Source organism: Syngnathus floridae, chromosome 1 (genome assembly GCF_059516105.1).
Source record: "Syngnathus floridae isolate MCC-2025c chromosome 1, RoL_Sflo_1.0, whole genome shotgun sequence".
Classification (NCBI taxonomy): domain Eukaryota; kingdom Metazoa; phylum Chordata; class Actinopteri; order Syngnathiformes; family Syngnathidae; genus Syngnathus; species Syngnathus floridae.
This window is the reverse complement of record NC_142413.1, coordinates 10,758,106-10,777,312: the sequence shown is the minus strand read 5'-3', so window position 1 is coordinate 10,777,312 and position 19,207 is coordinate 10,758,106. Positions and strand designations below refer to the sequence as shown.

The window sequence follows — 19,207 nt, the reverse complement described above, 5'->3', positions numbered from 1 at the left end:
TTTTTTTAAAAACGATTAAAAAAAACGTGGGCCTTGGAACCGCCCTTTCCGGTCATGTGACGTTTAGGATAGTTTGTTCCGCGCGTCTTCTTGTGTTGGCGGGTGTTTGTTGACTGCCAGACCCGGGGAAGGTTTGCCTCACGTTTTATTGTGACAGTTATACTCCTCATCGCCGCCGTCACTTATAAATAAAAAATATGTCTGACCTGACCAGAGGTAGAAGATTGGATGATGACAACACCGAACTAGGGGACAGGTAACCATATTGAGTCGGCCTAAATTGTGTGTTTGAAGAAGATGGGCATTTACAGATTGATTTAATTACGTTTCATGATTCAGCCTAAATCACTCTATTATTGTTTATCGAGTACACTTGTAATCCAACGTTTGCTAAACTGTCGTTTCCGTGCTCTTTTGTTCACTCATTGTATAGCATTTGATGTTGCTCTTTGTCTACTTTGATGGCAATATTTGCAGCGCTACTTGAGCTAGCTGGTCTTTATGCGTGTTAAAACATGTCCTCTGATCTAATTGTATTTTGTGTATTTCGTTCTGTTTGTGGAATTGATTATGTGGGATATCGTGACGCTCAACATGGCTGGGTGAATCCAGTAAAGGCGGAAGTAGAAAGCAAATGGCGGGAGAAACAAATGGCCTCTATTCTTGAACAAAAGGCACGATGTACGATTTAGTTGACTTCTAGATAAACAAATACGCGCGGTTTTAATGTGAGAGTTCAAATATCGCGATGTCCTCGCCCCACACACTCATACATGGTATAAGCACCTTAGTTGTGCCCTGGCATTGTCCTCACCATATAATTTTTGATGTAGTTGTGCCTTATTATCGATGGGATTGCGCTGAAATGAAAAAGCCATGTTTGCTTCAGGTGGGAAGCGATCAGTAGGATTTAGCATACCCAACCTGCAAGCAAACAACTTAAGTTCACTGTGGCTGAGTCTCAGTTTCTATGGTGCTATGTGATTCCATTCCTTGTGCATGGTCCAACTCTTCTTGCAGACAGTCTAGTCTAGATGTACCAGAGTCGAATTCCTTGTTTGGCATGCTCAAACTTGGCAAATAAAAACTGATTTGATTTGAAATTGATTTGACAAATGTACATCCATCTGTTCTTCCGTTCATTATCCGAAAGGTTTATCCTCAAAAGGGTTGCGGGCATGCTAGGGTCAAACCCAGCCATCTTACAATCAAATGTTTTCTCTGCCCCCCACCCCCCTCCCTGCCCCGCACTGTGTAGGTCTCATGGCCCATCACGGTGGTCCCACTGCAGGAAACGAGGCATTGATGGAAGCTTGCGCTCCAGGAGAGATGATGATGACGATCGTGAAGATGACACTCGCTCTAACAACAGAAATGCCAGGTATGCATGTTTCTGTACTGCATCTATTATTTCAAGAATGGATTAATTTGTCGATTATTTTTTCATTTAATTAATCTGATTTAAAAATGTTCCAAAATTCTCATCCCTTTGTCAAAAACAAAACATTATTTTAAGTTGACAGTGTAAAAAAGTGCACAAGCAGGATGCTGCGTGAACATTCCAGAGCTTTTGAAAAAAAATACAGAGTAGTCATGGTGTTTACTCATTTATCCTTGTCTTCCAAAAAATGTCAGCAACAAGTGAAATTAAGCAAACTTGACTTTCTTATTTTTTAAATATTAATATAATTTTTCATTTTGGGGGCAATTATCATGTCTATTACGCTATTGCAACCCCCACACGGTTTCCTTCATTCCAATTACTTGTTATACTTAATAAATGTAACTTTTGAAATGAAAGATGAAGAAAAAAATAGAATAGATAAACAAAGAATAAATAAATCTGAAAAACATCCATCCGTTGTCCAAACTGCTTTATCCTCACGTACGTATATATTATAATAACTCGACTTGCACGTCTGATTCCACCCCCCAATATTTTGTAGAAAAATATTGTTTTTAACCACTCAAAAGTGCTCTCAGGCTTAAATGAGCAACTACTTCAGTACCAAAAGCTCAAAACAGTAAACAAAAAACTCAACTCTCATTTTGTATCAGCAGCTTAACAGTACATTCAATTTTCAATAAAATAAATGGTAGCGTTTTGTTGAAAAATATTGGTTTTAACCACTCAAAAGTGCTCTCAGGCTTAAATGAAAGACAATGTGTATTACTTCTTCAGTACAAACGGCTCATAAAAGTGCTTTTCTGCTTTTTAAACAGCAGCAGCCGGCTTTCCCACCTCCTCTGTAGGGTGGAATCGTGCTGTGTGACTTCTCATATTCGTTGTGTTGCCAAAGTATTTTATTTTAGCGCGACAAATCTTGCATACAACGTAGCTTTTGTCCAATTCATTTCCTCCGTCAACATTGTAGAATCCAAAATGATTCAACACGTCTGCTTTAAAATTTTTAGGAGCAGGTCGGATCTTTCGGTGAAGTGGGTTGAATAGCTCAGGCTCAGCCATGTTTGTTGTTTTTTTTCTGAAGGAGTGTACTGCGGAAGTGTGCTGAGTATGCTGCTGTGCTCTCGGTCCGTTCCGCATAGCGTCTCGGAGAATGCGCTTACTGTATTTTAGTTCCGGTTTACTTGGCATATGTAAATAATCGGAATTTGGATGTTTGCGAATCGTTCTCTATTCTTCCATGACCGAATCGCGATTAATCTAAGAATCGGAAATTTCCCCCACCTCTATTTGTCACCATGACATACAACCAAACGAGATGTCAGTGCACCTCTCTTGCTCACTGGTATTTAAATAGAAATGTTGGTTGATAAGTTTGTAACGTTTTATGGTTCCCTTTGGTTTTCTGTGCCAGTTTTACCACTCCAGAAAGCAGACGCCCAGCGTCTCGCATTGCAATGCGACACACTGATTGGGGCAGCCGGGTGGAGGAGGACGACAAGATGAGGAGAGATGTGCAGAGAGACATGCAGCGGTAATATACTGCTTCTCCTTCTCTGTGACATTTTCTCTGACTCGGGGATGTGCGGTAGAGACAGTATATTCAATTGATGAATTTGCCCAAAGGTAGAGATCTGGACCAGAGCGCCATATTGCGGCAATGCTTATTGATTTGTATCCCCTTCCATGTGCCGCTGCTCAATGTGACATATATGCCATCAATGTATGGCCAGCCCCAAAATAACGTGGGGATACATATATCTCTGTGAAATAAAGTTTATTTAAGTTGTTGTATATAGTTCACCTTGCTGCTTTCTGTTGTTGGTATTGGGGAATCGTTGCTAACCAACAAGCTACGGCTGGAAAGCTAACATGCCTACTCATGACGTAGAGGCAAACGTTGGCTTTGCATTTGGAATCTATAAAGCATATTTATTTGCTCCTGGGCAGGGAAGAAAAAATTCTGTAAATAGCGTTATTACAAAATGAAAGGAAGATGTAGATGACAAACTGCTACACACAGCCGCCGCAGACCTAAGCCAAAGTCGAAACGTCACTACAGCATACATCAGCAGCAATAAAAAGATGCATTGAAAAATCTTCAATTGCATATCAAATCCAATCTATCAACACTGGATGGCGTAATCAAAAAAGCAAATGAAGACTGACTTTTATGTCGAACTCCCATTTGCTTTAGGAACTATAGATTGCCATCAACTACACCTAAGTTGCCAAATCTGATTAATACATTGAGTAAATGAATTCATGTCACACTTCTATCCTGGTCTCAAAATTTGAAGAACTGAAATTTCAATGCAATACTTTTGATGCACTAATGTACAGTAAAATGTTTATGAATGGTATACTTGGTCATTTCTAACCCATTGTGTTCACTGTTCAGTTACAGGAGGAGGATACTTGCTGCAGAAGTCACCCAAAGAGAGAGAAAGACATCATCTGGATCTTCTAGCAGGTGTTTTACCCCTCTATTTGTGTTTCTTTTTCATTCTTTGCATTCAGTCTGAATGATTTGTTATACAATTTTTGCAATATAAATACTGAGATTTGTGATTGCCAACAGTTAAAAAAAACTGTTTTTGTAAGCATCTCAGACTATCATTACCGTGTTTTTCGCTCCATAAGGCGCACTTGATTATAAGGCGCACCCTCATTGAATTTTTTATTTTAGAAATTATTTCATACATAGGGCGCACCGAATTAAAAGGCGCATAAAATTGAAGCTATACTGCAACAAACTGAGGTTGACTAGGGTTGCGGTATGCATCCACTAGCCAATAACCAATGAGCCTTCAGTAAACAATCGTGCTTCTCAAACTATCTCCCATAAAAGTGATTGGAATTTGGATTAAGTTTTTAAGTGCGCCGAACAGTGCGGAAAATACGGTACTTAATTTTTCACAATGATTCTGCAGCTGTGACTCCAAAGAGGGGGAAAACATTGAAATGGACGAGGCTGTGTTGGTACGACGACAAAAACAGATCAACTATGGCAAGAATACACTAGCCTATGATCGCTACGTCAAAGAGGTTCCCAAGTAGGTCCATAGCAAAGACACACACGCACACACTTTTAGTGTTATAGCTGTGTAGTATGTTTACTGCTGGAAATATAACGTAGAGGGAGAAAACTGCAGCCTGGAACCTTGTCTAAACAACTTTGTCTACATTTTGCAGGCACTTGCGACAGCCAGGTGTTCATCCAAAAACTCCTAATAAGTTCAGAAAATACAGTCGGCGGTCCTGGGACCAGCAGATCAAATTATGGAAGGTCAAACTACATGCGTGGGACCCCCCAGCAGAAGAGGGAGGAAATGCCAATGATGTGTAAGCAAATGGTTCACTTTATTTTACCAGGCCTAAACTATTCATAGTCTTTTGACATGCTTTGTGCTCTGCTGTTGCAGCGAGGAACTCCGTCTTGAAGACGTCATGGACATTGAGCTGGAGTTTCCCATACTATCTGATGCTGGCAATGGTACTTGCTCCTTCAGCACTCACAGTCGGTCACTGGAGGTGAGTGGGTGAAGTGGGCAAAATCAGAAAGGGGAGTTTTTGTAAATGTTTGTCAGGCCATTCTGTTGTTGTTTTTGTCAATAGTATGAATGTCAGTAGTGCAGAACTTATAAAAGAGCTTATAAATAATTTCTTTAAAAAAATATTCAAATGTCAACGATGATGGAGTCGCATTTCATAGACGTAACTAAATATGACGTCGCACCATTACCCTGCCTAATAAACGTACATAGCTGTTACCAACACTATAAATGTAAACTTGATTCTTCATATTTCAAGCGAGATTAAATAAAAGTCAAATATTAAGTAAATACTGTTACTTGCATGATGTCTAGGTCTGATATACCGTATTTTTCGGACTAAATGTCGCTCAGAATATAGGTCACATCAGCCATAAAATGCACAATAACGTGAAAAAAAACATAAATAAGTTGCTCCGGAGTATAAGTCGCATTTTGGGGGAAATTTATTCGACAAAATCCAAGAACAGACATGAACGAGCAACAACAGGCCTAACGATAGGACAGATCTGTGTAATGTTAACTGGCTCTATACTGTATTTTATTACATCACACAACATCCGTTTTAGAAAATTACAAGATAACATTGAGTTGCATTGCATTGACTCCATGAATTCATAATCATGAATTGAGGACTGTCACAGCAACTTTTGACAATGACACATACATAGTTCATATTGATAAAATATAGATGGCGCAACGTTCCCGCATGAAGTTTTTAATTGAATGTTGTCTGTTCCAGGATGATGACTGTGCTGGAACTCCAGTCAAAATGCAGAAGACAGACACCACGGCAGAGTTTGACATGGCATAGCTCATTGCTTGTCCTGTTGTTAAATGTTCATACTAGTCCAATATTTTACATTCACTACTCCAACAATATTTATTTGATTTTTTTTTCTTCAATGCAATCCTTTGGATCCTCAAGGTATAACCCACGACACATGCACTCTAAGCAGTGCCTTACTAAAATTACGAATGACTCAGGGATTGTTTTGTTTTTTGTTTTTTCAGTATTATGTGAGTTTAATTGGCTTATGTGTTGCTGTTTAAAGATTCACTTGAAACATACATACGATGGTGAAGTGTTGCAGATAAATTTAATACAAATATTTTCCTTTTAATGGATCACTGTTGTAAAGCTTGATTTCATTGTATAATTTTAAAATTGGGAAGGACATTTGTCTGTTTTCTTTTTTATAAGAGAAATTGAATGCTTTGACATGTTTGCTTTATTTGTAATAAATAAATAAAACAGCTAGTTTGTGGTACCACGGTGAAAAGAATTTTAATTTGACATCCGAGCACCGCCCCGGTCCATGCAGGCTCCACTAATCATGCATTTTACATTAGTTAATCGGGCTTAAGATGTTAATAATTTTGGTGAAACAAATGGCAATACCGCTTTAACTTAGGCACCAATCTGTTCAGAAATCAATATTTATTATTACATTTTCATCATGGATGTACTGAAGCCTATCCAAGTTGACGGAGTTGCAATCGCCATACAAACAGCCTTGCCTAACGGTAAACCCCCACTGCTCAATTACCGTTTGCAGTGCTCTAATATTGTAAATGGGTATTTTTTCAAATGTATTACAACCTCGCCAATGCATGTGTAATTTGCTAAAAAAAATAAATAACCGGAAGTGAGAAAATATGAATTGTACATGAAAAATAATGACACAAACAAAACAAATGATACTAAAAATGCAGGGCTTTTTTTTCAAGCATTGAAAAACATCCACAACAAAGCAATGTTTTTTTCCCCTATATTTTCTTTTAGAAGGGACTAGGTAATTTATTAATCATTGCTTTGATTGGATTTAAGCTAGATCCGTTAATTTTTTGTGAACGGGGAGGGAGCGGTGTCAACTGTTCTCCATCCAGGTGGTGGCGCTGATATTTTTTTCGCTCGGCAAATACATTCTTTTCTCCTCAAGAAGAACTTAACAGCGGGCAAGGGGAAAGAGTCACGGCTTCAGTGCAGGTTTAAATCGGTTTGATTTAAGGACAAAAGGGTGTTGAGGACCATGCTAAGGGCTTGTGTCAGAGGTGCGAATTCTACACTCCGGGTAAGACTTCGACACTGCTACAGTTGCTGCTTTTCCACCACAAGACGTTACACAAATTCCACGAGTAGCATTAGCATGCTAGTTAGGGGAGTTGTCATTCAGTGACCCACAACCTAACTCGCGGATTTATATGAAGCTATATTTTAAACGTAAAAAAACAGCAGAGGTTGTGCACGTTAGTTATACTTGCTTATTCTAGACTCCCTTCACACACGTACGCACACAGTTATAACTGAAAACTACAATATATTAAACTACTGTAACCAGAATATTACAGACAAAATTGCTCCTGTCATAGTTTGTGATCAGTTCATTTGAAATCACAGGTCACGGGGAATTGTGCACGTAGATATGTAAAAATACAACTTATTATTGTTCCGTTTTTCTTAACCACCAAACTGTTTGGTGAAAAAACAACAACAACGTTTCTGTCAAAAGTGAAGAAAAAATTAACAATCCCTGTTCAACAAGGATCAGGAGTACAAAACAAAGACTTGTATTACATAACGTGTTTCAAAGAGTTGGACCAGACCTCGAGTTTGACACCAGTCCCACTTTGGGGATCTAATCAGTCATCCTCCACCCTAAGTGTTCTGTGTATCTTCTCCAGCTACAAACACCACACACTCCTTAAAATCATATTAACATAATTTACTTTTGCTTCTTAGAAAACCTATGGGCGAACTCCACGAAACAGTCTGCAGCCGTGCAGACACTACACAGCTGGGGAAAGCAGGTAATACACACACAAATGCAAATGTAGTGCAGAGCAAGAAATGCAATTCTCATTTTTTCCACCCATCAGTGGCGCTGCCAAAGTGGTCACTGCTGGCTTGATGACAGTCGGCGGTGGCATTGGAGGAACGATACTCTATGCCAAATGGGACCACAAGTTCAGAGAAACTGTGGAGAAAAATGTTCCTTATTCAGATCAGCTGCTGGAGTTGGCATTGGGACCTGCTTCCCGAGAAGTTGGTCTTTCTACTAAAAAGCAGGTCAGGTCATATTCCCCAAAAATGTGGTGAAGATGTTTTCAAATCACAGAGTGTCAGAACATCTTGGGAAATTAAATTATTGTAAGTTAATTGATTGCGTACCACCCAAAGTTGGCTGGAATAGTCAAAATCTTAACATCTATGTAAAGATGGAATTGTTGATGGGATTTTTAATATTGGATCTCATTATATGGTGTTATTTATGTATCATCCTGACATTTACAAATTCTCACATCTTAATTGGCATCACTTTCTGTTATGTAGACTGAGTTGGTCCAACCTCCCTCAATGTTGGAAAAAACAATGAAGGCGACTAAAGCCAAGCAAGATAAAAAGGTGAAGGAGTCTGCAGAGAGCCCCACAGAAGTGGCTAAACTACTCCCGGCACAGCCCGCACAGAGCCTTGAGGGTAAGACAGTAATTAATCCCCGGAAGCACAATTCAAAGTGTACATGATCCATTGTGAGTTGAAGGTGGTGGGTGTTGGTGGCGATGGTGTTTTTATTATTAATAATTGTTGCATTCCCATTAAACATGGTTATAATGTACATAATATGATATATTTACTAATAATAATGTGTCTTTCATCAATTGAAGTAGACTTACTGCACAAAATTTTAAATGCTGGTTTGTTCAAAGTTCGAATTGTCAGTTTGGTTCTGATTGATTAATTAATTAATTGTGTGTGTGTGTGTGTGCATATATATATATATATATATATATATATATATATATCAATATATATATACATACACACCCACACACACATGCACCCCCACACACACACACACACACACACAGTATATATGGGATTTCTTTTATAATCTCTAAATTTCTGACATGACACACAAAATAGCCCAACAGTCGCAATATGATATTCCACCTTACTGTTTCTATTATATCTTAATATCAATCTGATTGAAAACAATACTGGGTGCAAATTACGTAATTCAAAGAATTATAGACAAAATGGAAAAACAACAACTGATTAATAAACATGCAGTTGACTTGGCCTGTAGACATAGTGCTTGACATAAAGACAAGACAAGGCAGTATTGCTTACATCAGAAGTAAGTTATTTAAATATTTCAAAACCCTCCCTCAGATTCCAGTCGCACATTTTGAGGTGTGGGATAAAGAGAAAAAGCACAAATCTGTACACCACAAATGAGCTTATTATGGCTAGAATTCTAATAAGAAGTGTAAATCCACTGTCGCTCTGTTTAAGGTGGTTAGTCCAACAGATGATTGTGTGAAACATCTCATTGAAATATTGCACATTATTGATTTATCAGTGAGGTTTAGTTATGACACATTTAGAACTGCCGCGTCTCATTACTTTTATTAATTTTGATTGAAAGTTTGAAACGTCCAACACGAGATGGATCCCTGACAGTTTAGAAAACAAACGTACATTGGAATTATATTTGAGTTGTTTTTATAATATAAATATCCATTTGCCCTCTGTTTCCAAGCAATCATTGACATCTCTGAGGGTAAGATATCATCCGACGCTTCAATTAATCTGACATGTTGGGAAAATGGTTTCCCTTTTTAGGAATTATAATGTAGTCTTAGTTTGCCTGTAAATTGTGAATAAAGACTCTATGCTGTAGTAGGTGTAGTACTTCTTTTCAACATTTTGGTTAATGTTCTTTTGTCTGTTATTATAAATACAGATGATCCATCTGTAATTGATGTAGACATAGTGTTGATATAGAGTGTACCCGGTAAACAGATTTAGAGTGGCAAGCTTTGGATTGAGTTTAATTTTCAATTCAATTTTAGTATCCTGTAATCTCTGCCTGGGCATAGGATAATAAAGTCTCATTGCTTTTTGGAAAATTGTTGTTGGCTTTAAATAATTAGTAGCATTTAGTCCTGTTTCCCTCCACACTTTTATATAAAGAGTGTCCGGTGATGAGATTACGATGGCGTACAATGAGCTAGTGCGTAGCGGCTATGAATACACTGGTATTGTAAATATTTCGCTACCTCGGATCCAAATTTTGCAGTTGCATATCAGACACTGCCCGTCTGAAAAGTGAAACAACTTAAAAATCACGCCACAAGGTATTCTACAGCAGGCTACAGAAGTCTTATTTCTCTTGTTGCTAGGCTGGTGTCATTATCTTTTTTGTAATCCACCAGCAACCTGCACAGTAAGCCATTATATATTTTATCGTGTATCAGAATCTCTTTTAAAAAATAGCATGCACTGATATCAGAATGAAAAATGAGGGCAGCAGCATGAGAAGACAAATAATAGAGAAGTCACTAGATTTAGTTTGGCAATATTCTGGATATTTTAAGTGGTAACATTTTTGATAGTACTATTATCATTACCTTAAATAATACCATCCGGCAACAATCCCGTACTGTAGCCTTTGTACTGTGAGGGCATTGTACAGTACAGTGAGATTTTGATGTTGTATCCCCAGTATTGACCCAATATATTCTGCCACATGGAATAAAGTGTGCTCAGTTATCATTGTAATTATTGTTTTTCAATGCTTTATGTACTGTATTTCTAGTGCCAGAACCAAGCCCGCATAAGATAAATAAAACGTAAGGTTGCATCAGGAAGCGTGTCGGACATTAAACATCCCAATAGAAGGAATTAGCTCAGAGGCACAGCACACAGTCTGGAAGATTTGGAGACAAAGATTGAGTGGCCAGATTTAGATACTATGGAATTGAGCACAGGGTGCTTGAAATGGAACTGCAAAGTAGAAGGCAAAGAGGAAGACCAAACAGGATTCAAGGATGTGTGATGCAAGTGAAGACTCAGATTACAGGGGTGTTAAAGCAAAAGATGCTCAGGGCATGAAGAGATGGAAGAGAATGATTTCCTGTGGCTACTGCTGGATATTGTTAAGGTGAAAAGAAAAGAGGTAGTATCTTACTGTGGTGCTTTTTATTGGAGTGCACTTTCCACCATAGGAGCAGATGCCCCTTACAGAGGACTTGTGATGGCAAAGTGAAGATTCAATTTTGCTTCATGAACCAGTTGTCTTTGTTGACTTCTATAGAACTTTATGTTCAACCATGGGTCTGAAAGTACATTGACTTTCCATTTCTATGCCATCCAGAGGAGAAAAAAAAATACAACAAACGGTTCACAAAGCAATATCGAAGCTTCATTTTCCATCACTACCCAGGACCCCCTGTATTCTAAATACGTATACAGTCGCAGGTTTTATACAGGCATTCCTACATTGTGTGGTCTTCATTGTGTTCCATCCAGAAGCGTCAACTGAGGCAACTCACATAATCTCAGCCATCAGTGAAGTACCATCAGTCCCTGCTCCATGTGACACCGAGGTGCCGGTCAAAGGTAGTACCATCTAGATCTACTTCTCTTAATGGTTGTCTCATTGCTATATGGTAGGTGCTTTGTTACAGCAGCTGTTGTAAAATGCGCGATATAAATAAATTTGTATTGTATTGTATGTATGAGTAGCTATACAGTCCACGCCGACGCTCTGTCGGCTCCATAATTGTGTGCTTCTTTCTGTCTAGAGGAGTGCAAGGAGTGTCTTCACCATAATGTAACTGCAGAGACAGCAGCAGTTTCCCCAGAAATAAAGCCTGTAGCACAAGAACCACTTAAAGAGCGTCCAGTAGAAGAGGTGACAGCTCGACTTGCTCAACAAGATCTAGAGGAGCAGGAAATCCTGGCCTGTAAGCTAGAGCAGCACAGTGTACACAAAATTACAAATTAAAACACGCCTTGTTCATGCTATGGCTGCACAACATACAGTATCATACACAATACATTACTTCCATTTGTTTGTCTTGTGTTGTTCAGCTGTGTCAGGAAACCTGGATGACTCATTGGCCAGCTCAGCGCAAGCCACGCTGCAGGCCATTGGAGCTCAGGAGGCAGCCTTGCAGGCCATTGCGCGACACACTCAAAAACTGAAGGAAGCTATGGAAGCCGAGGTACACTGTTTATAAGACTGTGGTTTGAATTTGAGTATTTTGGGTGCATCGGTTGCCTTTGCATCTGATTTAGAATCTGAGCTTTAGCTGAGTCTCTAAACTTTCAAGCACTACATCGCATTAATACAGAAAAAAATAACTTCACGGTAAGACCTTGGTTGTCACGTCACACATCAGCCAGTGGATTCATATACCCTATTGGCCCAAATATAAGACGATGTTTTTCGCATTGAAATAAGACTGTAAAAGTGGGGGTCGTCTTACATTCGGGGTCTAGACATTATACCCATTCACTTGTGCGCAGCGGTAAGTTAAAGGTTGCTGGTATCGACTGAGTATGTTGCTGTGATCGTGTGCGTCTTTGACACAAAGTGAGTATATACAATTCATTGTTACTACTGCCGTTTGTCCGATCGCGGTTTCCTTCATGTGTGCGCCGTTTGATTGACAGCTCCAGCGCGCTCCTTAAGTTTGCCTCGCATCGTACAAGCAGTGTACACGCATAACTACAGCCGTTACGCAGCGGCTTCACACGCTTCATACAATAATCACACACACAAGAATCACATTCACACACCCAAAGACTCACCCATGTACACTAAACACACCTGCTCTCACATCCTTACGACCAAACTTGTGCCGATACCCTTTTGCCAGTTTGCTTGTATGCCCCTATGAGCCACAGTGCCTGTTACTTTTTTGCCAATAATTCAGTAAAGCAATCAAAACTGAACCACGTCTTCCCTCCTGTGTTCTGACCGACACCCGGGGGCGAAAAGAGCATAACCATCCGAGCCAACCCCCTATACAGTCCTCAGGCTCCCCAACAATAGCGGTAGCAGTTCGCATTATTTTATTGCAATGTTTTTCCTTATTCAGATTTGTTTCAAGACAGTTAGACTTCACTTTGATGGCTAATGCAGTTATTGCAATTTTGTTGTTTTATCACAGTAGATTGGTTTATTTACGTTTCAAAAACTAGAAGCCGTTCATTTACAAATGTGATTGCACTTTAGTTTACATATTTAAATGTTCAGACATTAAGATGTGATAGACAGTTTTTGCATGATTTGAATGAGGCAAAATAACATGCTTTTTCTCTCGAATATATTGTTAAAATCATTTGTTTCAGATGTAATCATTTCCTGTATAAAAATTTAATCTGGTGTTCAAAAAGTCTTTTTTCAAACTTGAGTCTTGAAAAAGAGTCTTATAATCAGGGTCGTCTTATATTCGGGCCAATACGGTATTACAAATGAGTTTAGGGGCCCAGTTAAAAGGTTTCCCCGGTTACCTTTTCAAAGTACTCTTGAGCAATAACTGCAACCAGTGGCTCCTGATGCATTTATTGATCCCAAGATGGTTCATATCTGTACAATGACTATAAAATTCTCCAAGAATTCAACAATGTATCTGTTAGTCATTTAAACGCAAGTGTAATTTCAGAGGGGGGGTAGTTACTGGGTTGCTCTCCCTAAATAGGCCAATTGTTGATGCCCCGAAACATCACAATAACAGCTGTTCTCTTATTCAGGTTCCGCCACAGGAGAAGTCAGCCCAGTGGAAAGATCTTGAAGCTTGTCTTGCAAATAGAGCAGCTGCAGTAAGCGATGCGGGGACGGCTCTGCAGAAAGCTAAGTAAGCAATTTTGTTTGACCATCGAACAAGCTCTTTGGAAAAACCATGGCTACTTGTATTTGTCCTATAATTTCGGTTGGGTTTTGTCATTGGTATAGGCCAAAGCTACAAGTTCCGCTTATGCCAACTGATTTATTTTGAATTGTAGAGTATGTTTTGTTTTTTTGTGTCTTTGTTTGGTTTACTTAATGTCCAAGTGTGATAGTGAAGTGAACCCTTGTCACAAGGATGCAGTGCAGATCCACTTGGAACAAGTGAAACTGTGATATATAGACCACATTTTTTAACAACAGACTTATAATTCCCACTTATAGTTCCCACTTGTATAAACACATTTAAACATATTAAAACACTTATATTGTATGCACCTCTGGCCAGTTTTGCACAGACATATTTTGCCGCATCAAATTATCAAATGATTAAAATATATAACCTTGATAGTTTCATTTTTTTCCCCCACTGAATTATCAGAATTTTCCTGTGGTGTTTAAGCTCCCTATCTGAAGCCTTGTAAGATGGAAGACAGTTGGTGTCATCGTCGATCTTAAAATGGAAAAAAAAAGCTTTGTTCACATTGCAGCTTTTTTGCCCATATGCAACCCATATCTGATTTTTTTTTGTTAAAGGGACGATAAAGCGAGCCAACATTGGCACTTATGTGATAGAACGGTATTAATAAATGATGTCAGTGCTACAATTCCCCCATGAAAAAAAACTCAGAGAAGAGATTTAACGGCATTTTGGAACAGAAGGGTGGTACACTTACTGATGCCCACTTTTTGGGTGGAGTTTGCTTGATTTGACACATCAGCCTGACTTCATCACGGAAGGAATGATGACACATGAACAATTTGGCTCACAAAAAGCCCCTTGGAATGTGTCGTGTTCGCGTATATTGGAGACTGGTGAAAGGCAATAGACAGACGTGCCAGAGCTGCAGAGAACCGGCTCATTTATTGGTCTTAAATCAGTCACAAAGAGGCTAATCCAGGTGCATTCCAGAGGAAGAAAAACAAACACTGAACGGCAGCATTGCAGCGATTCACTGTTTTCAAATTGTATCTCTTTTGACAACCTGAGTTGTTTACATAGTAATTTACCAGATTATCCATATGTTAATATAAGTATTCTGTTTTTTTTATATTATTAATTTAATAAAGATAACATAGGACACTTAATAATTTAGTTTAAATGAGTTATTATGATTTTGTGTGATTTTACCTGTCTTACTATTCCTCTCTTATTGTAGCGAGGCCTTGGACAATCTCAAGTCTGTCATTGACAAATCCAAGGAGCTGAATGTCCCTGCTGTCCGGCCCCTTACGTTAGCCGCAGAAGAGAATCTCTTTAAAATGGTGGTGGACTTGGATAAAGTGGTCAACAAGGTAAGGGTATCTGTTCAGACAAGTACTAACGTACACACCTTGATGGACTTGCAATTTAAGTTACCACCTTATTCAATATTAAATTATCTGCTTGATATTATAGGGGGCATTCACTTTCTTGAGTTTATCCCAACTAATTCTAGTGCATGTAGGCTGTGAGACAGAGTAAAACCTGGACAGATTGTCAATACATCTCAAATCATTCATCATAAATTTAAACTTCAAGTTAATTGGGAGTCTTTAGTTGGCTTAAAGAGCCATATCATACTAAATTATTATTATAATGCTTTTTTGTGCTTTTTTTTGCGCTAATTCCTTACCAAAAACATCCCAAACAGGTGCTGCTTCATTCACTCACTATATGAGCTTTATTTCCATGTAATTTTGAGAGGTCTTACTTTGTGAGTGGTCTTGAACAGACCTCAAGTCTACTGACGTGTGAATACAGCGGGGCGGTTGTAGTGAACGCAATTCTGAGTGAGAAAAGTAGCCACAAAATATTTCATAAAAAAAAAAAAATGCATCGCCATTGTGCTGAAGGTAAGAGATTAGATAATCATGCACATACACATGCAACGCCAGGTGCCTTTTTCAATTCCCATTCGAATCAAAAAATGATCAATCCTAATCACCTATTTCAATAAGATGAACAACTTGGAAGTGTTTTTTCCCAAAACTAATAAAATAGTTTGAAATTGCCAGTTCATCTAAACTTTAGAGAATCCTAATATTGAATGTATAGTTTCCCCTCTAACTTTTTTTTTCTTTTAATCGTTGCTCTATATTTATCTTAACATTTTCTTCCTTGTGCTTTTGACTATTGGATAGGTGCAGTCTGCAGAGTCAGAAGCTAAGATCGTCTCCCAGTACGGTGAACTGGTAAATGAAGCCAAACTGCAATTCCAAAGAGAAGTGAGCAGCCTTACTCCGGAGATTCAGGCCAACTGGAAAGGACTGAGTAAGCCACCCAATCTGATAAGTGTAGTAATTTGATGACCATATTATAATTTCAGTATTATTGCAATATTGCTAAAGAAATGTAAACAAAATGTATCACCAAACGTATGAAAGCAGGTTTTATACTGTGTTAAAAAATAAGAAAAAGATGATTTAATGCATGCAAATAAAAATAATTTAAAATGAAGATGGGAATGATAGTATAGCTAAGCCTCACTTTTACGTGACTTTCTATCTAACGTGGTTTCGTCATTGACCACAATTGTTTTTGTTGTAAATACATTTCACTGCTAACCTTAAAAGATTTAGAAAACAACACGCAACCACCACAGAGACGGTGATCGGTAAGGGCTGCTTATGCTAATAGAAGAGAACGTCCCTACATGATCACTATCCCAAATGGTTAGAAACTCAGGACGTGGACTAAAGTGATGCATCTTTGAGACATCCTGCATTTCACAAGGAAGCAACAGAATAAAGTTGTAAAGCAAAAGGGCATCATGGACTATTTTAAACATGGAAATTAAAACGACTTTTGGGATTACTTTAAACTTTAAAATTTCCCGATACACTCATATGCGTGACTCTGAACTTTCTCTATAATGTGGTTTCTGGGTTGACGCGCTTCCCAAATTCTGGACCCCAAAGTCCACGTAAAATCGAGGCTTAGCTGTATTCACTAAGATGAGTCACATGATTTGATTAACACATTTTAAACCCAGTCACTATAAAGCTAGACTATGTGAAATATACAGTGGGGTTACAAATTCCAGATTCCCAGTTAAGATGTTTTTCATGAATACATTTAGGGATGCAGGCTTTTTCAACATGTTTTATTTAGGTTTTCAAAGTTGTCAGCCTTTTAGGACCCTTGCTATTACTAGAAAGATTGTTATACACAGTACAAGGATCCAAAAATTAAAAATAAACTTTGTGTTTTTGTATACGTGCGTGTTAGCTGGTAAGCTGTCAACAGATGACCTGAATGCTCTAATTGCCCATGCACATCGTCGCATTGACCAGCTGAACCGAGAGCTGGCTGAGCAGAGAGTCAGGGAGCAGATCCATATTGATGCAGCTCTGGAGCAGCAGAAACTGGAGCACCTGAGAGTGCAGGAGGCAGCTGTAAACACATCCTTACAGCACATCAAGGAGGACGCGCGACTTGAGCAGGAGAGGAAGGTACCAAGAGACTGCTTCTGCGTTCTTTGGCCATCATCAGAAATGGATGGATTGCAGTAAATAATTGTCTGTTTCTTTAGCTGTCAGAATTGAGGGAAGTGATGGAAGCAGAGATGAGGACTCAACTTCGGCGTCAGGCAGCTGCTCACACAGACCATGTTCAGGATGTCCTCAAAGTGCAGGAGCAGGAACTGAAAGAAGAAGCTGAGCAGGTTATTGAGCCCAACACACGATTTGCTTAGAAAGCCCAGTGGGGCATGTGGCCCCCAGACCCCGGCTACTTTTCAGTGTTTTTTTTTCATTTGCCGTTCTCCTACCTGGTGATGGTGTTAATTCTCTAATCCTGTATTCTCCATGGCCCTAACCTGTCACACAGAGAGGGGAAGGCGGATTTGGCAATATCGTTGTTTTTCCTTGTATTGCTCGTTGTCTCCATATCAGTCCTAAATGCCCTTGTGTTGTCCTTTTAGGTCCTAAGCAGTAAGCTGCTAGAACAAGAGACCAAATACCGTCAACTGAGTCAGGAGCAACTGGATAACTTTACTCTGGATATGAATACTGCCTATGCAAGACTGAAGGGAGTGGAGGAGGCCATAGACAGTAAGATTCTCTCAATGCAAGATTTGCACAGACAATATGAAATGATTGAATGCTTTTCTTTTTGTTCACAAGGTCACTGGGCCAGATTTAAAAATCCTGGTCTAAACATCTATATTGTTTGAGCTTGCCTCTTCATCTTTACTAAGTTGTCTGCTATATAATTAATTGCATTTCAGGAGCCTCTGATGTTACTGTCAGCCTTTGTTGCACCTGCACTGACATTTGTCATCTGTGCAGGCCATGTGGTTGCAGAGGAGGAGGCCCGAAAAGCTCATCAGCTGTGGCTCTCTGTGGAAGCGCTCAACTACACCTTAAAAACCGCTGATGCCGGTTCGCCCACTAAGCCATTGGAAGGCGCTGCTCAGGCTGTGCGAGACAGCTGCCATGACAATGAATTTGCTTTGGCTCTTGCTTCAGCCCTTCCACAAGAATCGCTGCAGCGGGGCGTGTACAGCGAGGCCTCTCTCCGAGCCCGCTTCCATGGTTTGCGCTCACTCCTTCGCAGGGTTGCCCTTATTGATGAGTCTCACAACTCCTTGTACCAGTATTTCCTCTCCTACCTGCAAGCAGCACTACTGCTTGAGGCAAAACAGCAAGCCCCGCCTGCCCACCTAAACGCTGAAGATTTAGACCCTTTCAAGCTCCTTTCGTATGCCACCTACTGCATAGAGCACGGTGATCTGGAGTTAGCCGCTAAATTGGTGAACCAACTGACAGGAGAGGCTCGGAGAGTGGCGGAGGACTGGCTGAATGAAGCCAGACTTACTCTGGAAACCAGGCAGGCGGTCAGTTTGTTGTCTGCTTATGCAAATGCAGTGGGGTTAGGAACCACCCAAGCTCCATAGGCTTACCGTCTGACTAAAAAGAAGGACACTTCCATTAAAAAAGTATCAAATAATTTCCTTTGCCACGCTTGAAGAGTAATAGCTTGCGTTTTGCTTAGGGGAGAGATTTTCAGTAGTGTGAGCACACATAAACCTAATGATGGTTGTTTAAAAACACTGTCACAATGATTATTCAACAAACAAATAACTGGTATACCCACTCAGTCTGGTGTTTTCTGTATAAACCCACTTGAACCAGGTATTTATTTTTGGCATCTTTAATTAGTTTTTTGCCCAAGAAATTGCAATTCATAAAAATGTCGTATGAGCAATGTGTTTGCATTTTATTTTTGTCAATAATGCACTTCACAAATAAATCATAAATAACAGGTGGAATCTGTTACTCTTTTTCTTCCTGGATTTCATGAAAAACATGATCATGCCAACTAGTACAGTTTTTTTTTAGATACCCACTGGGTAAGAATCAGTGCAGGCCAACTAAATGGGGATTGGTTTGCTATTTATACATTACATTGTTTACTGTATAATATGGTATTGTTGTCATAGTATATAAACTGCACAAGCTTGTGGTTTAATGAATGTTAAAACAGCCATATCAGATATGTCACCTGAAATATTCAGTAAAT

General features: G+C 39.2%; 2 protein-coding genes across 3 annotated transcripts; both read left to right on the top strand.

Moving 5' to 3' along the window:
- Positions 1 to 52: 52 nt before the first annotated feature.
- Positions 53 to 6,230, top strand: slbp (stem-loop histone mRNA binding protein). Of its 2 annotated transcripts, none has more exons than XM_088393398.1 (8): positions 53 to 256; positions 1,259 to 1,381; positions 2,820 to 2,939; positions 3,813 to 3,878; positions 4,339 to 4,461; positions 4,601 to 4,750; positions 4,831 to 4,939; positions 5,702 to 6,230. In XM_088393398.1, exons 1-8 carry the CDS (start codon positions 198 to 200, stop codon positions 5,771 to 5,773), a joined length of 822 nt encoding a protein of 273 aa, XP_088249524.1. In that variant the 5' UTR covers positions 53 to 197; the 3' UTR covers positions 5,774 to 6,230. The 2 variants fall into 2 exon arrangements, with proteins under 2 accessions (XP_088249524.1, XP_088249515.1); XM_088393389.1 differs by having other exon boundaries at positions 56 to 256; positions 3,807 to 3,878.
- A 637-nt stretch (positions 6,231 to 6,867) lies between these two features.
- immt (inner membrane protein, mitochondrial (mitofilin)) lies at positions 6,868 to 18,956 on the top strand. Its single transcript, XM_088383493.1, has 14 exons — positions 6,868 to 7,034; positions 7,703 to 7,770; positions 7,840 to 8,029; positions 8,294 to 8,438; positions 11,277 to 11,366; positions 11,552 to 11,713; positions 11,841 to 11,974; positions 13,509 to 13,612; positions 14,862 to 14,997; positions 15,826 to 15,955; positions 16,913 to 17,136; positions 17,217 to 17,348; positions 17,607 to 17,736; positions 17,974 to 18,956. The coding sequence occupies exons 1-14, from the start codon at positions 6,993 to 6,995 to the stop codon at positions 18,579 to 18,581; spliced, it is 2,295 nt and encodes a 764-aa protein (XP_088239619.1). The 5' UTR covers positions 6,868 to 6,992; the 3' UTR covers positions 18,582 to 18,956.
- Positions 18,957 to 19,207: the final 251 nt, after the last annotated feature.